Raw genomic sequence first — 6300 nt, 5'->3', positions numbered from 1 at the left:
GATCAAGGACGCACTAGATTAGAGAATTTATAAAAATACAACCGAGGGAATATTCTTTAGGTGTAATTTCTTTATTTCGTCAAACTATAATATACCACAATTACATACATTATATTGAAATTACAATATACTTAATTAATATTTTATAGCTATATTTATGAAAATCAATTATAAGATGTATCATGTATTTTGTATTAATAATGAATTACGAAATGCAACGCAGCAAACATATATGTATACGCGGTTCACTGCGCGATTTTATTTCCGCACGCGAAGGGATTTCTCGACGGCTGTGCCTCAGCCAGAATTTCGCGAACACTAAGCACCGTGTAACCAACTTGAACAAAATGACGGAATTGGGATCGCTCAAAACTTTCCGGTTTCGGATAGGAAGAGAAACTCGACTGTTCTCTTCAACGTTTTTTATTGGACTATCTCTGCGATATAAAAACAAGCGAATATGGTGTCTGATACAATTCTGTTGTCATGGTGTGCGTGTGTACATTGGCAATAGGGTAAATTGTGTAATTTAGGTTTCATAAATTGATCTTGAAATCTAATTTAGCGTAGTTTTACAATTGATTCAATGAATGTAGTAAAGTATTTCTATTGATTCAATCTAGTGTAGTTTTCATATAGAAAACAACGAAATTCTGATTTACAGTACTATAGCCAGGTTGAAGTAAATTCAAATTCAAATGTAAATTCAAATTTTGATTATGGCTCGAACATCCTGGCCGCCTTAAAATAGCCTAGTCTATTTTAATATTTAAATTTCACTGCTTTTTCTTGGTTTCTCTCTGTCAATTATTTTGGTTCGTCTTCGGATTCACATTCCACGTTCGTTGGTCCAGGCAAAAGAGCGATCTTTGCCACAGGTCGCATTACATTATCGGCTACTGGGGTTTTCAAGGTTACAACCCTGACGATTCCATCTCGTCCCGGATGAGTCTTCACTATTCGTCCAATGGACCATTGGGCTGGAGGGAGATTGTCATCTTTGATGAGCACTAGTTGACCGATATGAATTTCAGTCGATAGCTTGCATCCTTTGGTAGAGCGACGTTGTAGATGCTGTATGTATTCTGGATACCATCTACGCCATATTTGCTGTATACGCTTCTGGACGAGCTGCCAACGATTTAATCGATTGTCCGGTATTTGTTTTAAGTCGGACTCTGGAATTGCCTGTAGATTCGATCCTACCAAAAAATGACCTGGAGTAAGGGCCTCTAAGTCCCCTGGATCGTTTGACATCTCGGTGAGAGGACGAGAGTTCAAACACATCTCTATTTGTGCAAGAAGCGTTAACATCTCTTCCTGTGTAACGACGGTATTTCCCATTTGCTTGGGTAAATGAGTTTTGGTAGATTTCACTGTCGCTTCCCATAGCCCACCGAAATGGGGTGCGCGCGGGGGTATAAATTTCCAGTTGATTTCGGAATTGGCACACCAATTGAATATCAGTTGGCGATCGGCATCATTCACCTTTAACATTTTGTATAGCTGCTGGAGCTCGTTTGCGGTACCTTTAAAGTTGGTGGCGTTGTCTGAGTGCAATGAGAAGAATCGCCGTAAAGCCGCGATGAATGCCGCAGTACTGAGATCACCGACCAGCTCCAGGTGGATTGCGCGTGTAGAAAAGCAAATGAAGTACTGGCCCGCAATAATCCAGTCCGGTCACTGAGAAAGGTCGTGAGGGATTGACACGAGATGCAGGAAGATCAGCAGTCATTTGCTGGATAAGTTTAGGTTTTTGTCGGAAGCAGGTAATACATCTGTGATAAACCTGGCGTAGAAGATTGCGACCGCCAAGAATCCAAAATTTTTGTCGAATGGTGTTCATCATTAATTGCGGTCCTGCTTGCATCAGATTTCGGTGATAATATTCGGCTAAAAGTATAGTGAGTCGGTGCTTTCCACTCAATACGATTGGGTGTTTGGCATTTTCGGGAATCGCTGATCGACTAATTCGTCCACCAATTCTGATGATGTCATTTCGTACAATCTACCAGATGATCTCTCTGAAGAGTTTCAAATTCAGCGGAAAAGGAGTCACGCTGTGCGAGACGACACAAGGAATCTTCGGCTGTTTGCATGTGTTCATATGAAAAATATGAGAATGATCCTGTTGGTTTGCATAAAGCTGCACATGCCACAGTTGGATGATTTTCTGCTGCGGTTTTGTGCAACGCACGGATGTAACGTAAAATTTGTGCTGTAATTCTTCGAAGTTTGATATAACTGGAGTAACGACTGAATAACCAGTCACTAAACGTCGGGTGACGTGATGGAATATTTGAAATATTGCAAATTTTGCGCTTCTCAGCTAATTCATCGGGGGGCTGGATGATATTCAGCGGTTGCTCTGGCCAATATTCCACTGTTTGGGAAAGCCACGTAGGGCCAGTCCACCATCTTCGGTTGTGCAATAATTCGTCAGGACTAAGACCACGGGAAATTTCATCTGCGGGGTTATCACTTCCGGGTACATAATGCCAGGAGCATCCAACGGTGGCTTCCTGAATTTTCGACACACGATTGCCGACAAATGTTTTCCAATGTGATGGTGACGCTTTCAACCAGTGCAATACTGTCATGGATGGATACCCAGAAGAAAACTGTAGCCTGTTCCTTTATTGCAGCTGTTACTTTACTGTACAATTCTGTGGAGAGTAATGCTGCACAGAGCTCTAAACGAGTGGATGGATTGATGTGTCTTCAATGGAGCAACGCGGGACTTCGCAGATAGGAGTTGGATTTTTACGTTGTGTTGTTTATCTTCCGTACATACATATACACATGTGCCATACGATTTTTCGGAAGCATCCGAAAGCTGGAAATGTTCCGTAAATGGTGCTGAAACGAAGCGAGGAACTCGTATTTCACTCAGTAGCTTCAGTTGAGTATGGAATTCCTTCCATTCACGTTGGAGTTTCGATGGGAGCGGTTCATCCCACGAAAAGACCTTTCCCTCATCGGTCGTTAATGCCCAAAGACGTTGCATGAATTGTTTCGCAGTGGATATAACGGGGCCTACCAGGCCAAGTGGGTCGTATACTTGTACAATGTACGAGAGAACATTTCTCTTCGTGAGGATTGTCGCAGGAAGTGGTAAATTGATTCGGAATCGTAGTGTGTCTGTCTTTGGCTCCCAGACCAAGTCAAGTGTTGTTACTGCTTGTTCATCGGAAAGTTCGAAGCATGGCTGAACGCCACGATCTGTCTCAGGAATTTCGGCTAATATTTCTAGAGCATTCGAGGCCCACTTCCTTAATTTGAGTTCTGCGGTTTCTAACATTGCAGTTAGTTGTCGACGGAGATGAATTGCAGTCTGAAGATCATTCGCTCCGCTTATAAGGTCGTCGACATAAAAATCCTCGAGGACAATCTGCTTTGCCAACGGAAAACGGTCACCTTCATCTTTAGCGAGTTGAACGAGTGTGCGGGTGGCGAGAAATGGTGCAGCTGAGGTACCGTAGGTTACGGTTCTTAGTTCAAATGTGGATATTGGATCAGAAAGACGTTTTCGCCACAGTATGCGAGTGAGGGGTTGATCATTTTCATGTACTTCAATCTGACGGTACATCTTCTCGATGTCCGCCACTATCGCAACCGGTCTTATTCGGAAGCGCATCACAATTGCTAGGAGGTCTTCCTGTACCACTGGACCGACAGGGAGTAAGTTGTTTAATGAGAAGCCGGAAGACGTACGGCAGGAAGCATCAAATACTACCCTTGTTTTTGTTGTTTTGCTTGTAGCCTCAAAAACGGCATGGTGTGGCAGATAGCAGTGTGGAATGAAATCGTCAACGGGTTCATCAATACGATGCATGTGACCGAGCTGGAAATACTCATCCATAAACTGATGGTATGCATTTTTCACTGTTTCGTCTCTCTCAAGCCGGCGCTCCAAACTAAAAAGGCGTTTTTCTGCGATGGATCGGGATTCACCAAGTCTGACTGTGGTGTCTTGGGTTTTCGGCAAACACACGATATATCTTCCGTTCTCATTTCGTTTGGTAGTTGCTGCATAAAGCTCCTCACAAGATGTCTCGTCATTGGAATAAAGTCGCCGAGGTTGAATGGATTCCAATTCCCAAAATCTCTCTAATACTGACTCTAATTTGCGGTACGTCAATGCGGTATGACACACAGAAGAAGGGTATGGCAACGTGTGGTTCCAGCGACCTGTCACAACCCAGCCAAAAACTGTTTCGACTAGAACAGGACAATTTTCGTTGAGATGAACCCTACCAGCCCGCAGGTATTCATGAAGATTTTCGGCACCTAATATTATATCAATACGACTCGATATATTGAAAAAGGGGTCCGCTAATTTGACTGTTTCAGGAATGTTCCACGAGGAAACGTTAACGTCATTTGCTGGGATTTTCACAGTTGGTTTTGGAAGAACTAAAAATTCGAGTTTGGATCGATAATATTCTACTCTAGAACGAATATCGGCTAGAATTGACTTGGTAACGGTGACAGTCATTTCACCAATTCCGGAAATTGGAATGTTGACTTGTTCTGGTTTCAGGCACAGCTGGTTGGCTAACTTCTTCGAAATTAAATTTGACTGGGACCCCGAGTCAATTAACGCTCTTGCTTGATGCTCGTTTCCAAATTTGTCGGTTATATAAAAAATAATCGTCGATAGAAATACTGTGTTGGATGAGTGGTGCTGAACTGGTACGCTAACTTCATTATTCGGATGGGTTGTTCTATTTGGGTCTGCCATATTAGCAGCTGGTAATGCTTGTGTGGATAGGACTGTAGAGGACAACATCTTGGATGGTTGTACTGGATTAGCGGATTGGTGAAGTAGCGTATGATGGCGCTCATGACAATGGCGGCAACTATATTTGGAATCATAACTGCGTGCAACATGAGAAGTTTTAAAACAGTTCCAGCACAGACCTTTCTTGCTAACGAGCTCTATTCGTTGACTTACGGGAATGGTTTGAAACGTCGGACACTGATATAGATAATGGCTTTCTGGACATGCTATACAAGTAGGAAAATTTATATTCGTATTCGTATTTGGAGCGGCTACGTTTGCAATCGCTTTCGGGGGAGGGTATCTTCTCGGAAATTGACTAAACTCGGTAGGCTTAACCGTGGTCACCTGTGAACGATGCTGGATTTCTGAGGAGACCGTCTGGAGAATACGCAATCGCTGGTACAGGAATTCGATGCAGTGTACGTAATCATCTTGATCATTAGTTGTGGCATATTCTTCCCATGCTCGGAGCGTCATGGGATCCAATTTGTAACACATCATACAAACGAGCGGAGTATCCCATTTATATATGTTCTCACCTAACTTCGCCAGAGCTCTTACGTGACGTTGGAAATCATCTACTAACATTCGGAGATCTTGGAGGTTTTCTCTGCGAATCGGGCTGAGATCATGCAGAGCTCTAAACAACTGTTTTTTCAGGAAACGCGTATTGTCATATCGTTTGAGGAGAGCTTCCCAGGTTAGGTGATAGTTGGCTGCTTCGATATCCACCGTCTCGTAAGGCTTGCGCGCCTCATCTTCTAGTGATTGTAATAAGAACTGCAGCTTCGCGACTGGAGGAATTTCTAGAACATCGTGCACCATCGACTTAAATGTATCACGGAAACCTAGCCATCGTGAAAAATATCCGTCAAATTTCGGAAGGTCGATTTTCGGCAATCGCAGATGGAATGATGGTGAAACTGATGACGGTGGAATTTGCTGAGTAATTACAGAAGTGCTTACTGGTGGAATTGTTTCTGCTGGTTTCCTGGACATCAACCAACCTTTCAGGGTACAATATCGTGTTTCAAATTTCTGCCGTTCTATCAGGTGCTTGGCAAGGGGCGCTTCTCCACAATCTAATTTTTCAATTTCACTTTGGGTTTTATTATACTCACGAAAAATGTTATCGATCATGTCCAACCGCACGAGGATTTGATTGGGATCAGTTTCCTCATCGCACTGATCGGTGAAAGCTTCTATAGTGTCTAGAGAAGACTCTAATGACTTTCGCAATATCAACCTTTCTTTAAGCTTCTTTTTGGTGGCCATTTTTGAAGGTTTAAATTTGCACACGCGACGTTATTTTTCACAATCCTTTTCGATATGATTTGTCGGAACGTTTCCGATTTTGTTTTGGGCACTGGTGTGAATAACGTAGCTATTTCGCATCACAACACAACTACAAACATATGAACGCGTTTTGTATGACGCGATGGAAAAATAAAATGGCGGAACTATACTTAGATTCCCCACACAATTGCGAACACGTTACACAATGGCGGCACTTG

At 42.8% G+C, this 6300-nt stretch overlaps 1 protein-coding gene across 1 annotated transcript; it reads right to left on the bottom strand.

Annotated features, from left to right (window-relative positions):
* Positions 1–2653: 2653 nt before the first annotated feature.
* On the bottom strand, positions 2654–6061 carry LOC129779799 (uncharacterized). The gene has a single exon (XM_055787502.1). It carries the CDS (start codon positions 6059–6061, stop codon positions 2654–2656), a length of 3408 nt encoding a protein of 1135 aa, XP_055643477.1.
* Between the last annotated feature and the right edge of the window lie 239 nt (positions 6062–6300).

The sequence above is a fragment of the Toxorhynchites rutilus genome, chromosome 3 (genome assembly GCF_029784135.1).
Source record: "Toxorhynchites rutilus septentrionalis strain SRP chromosome 3, ASM2978413v1, whole genome shotgun sequence".
NCBI lineage: Eukaryota > Metazoa > Arthropoda > Insecta > Diptera > Culicidae > Toxorhynchites > Toxorhynchites rutilus.
The sequence above is the reverse complement of the archived record's forward strand: the minus strand, read 5'-3'. Positions and strand labels throughout refer to the sequence as shown.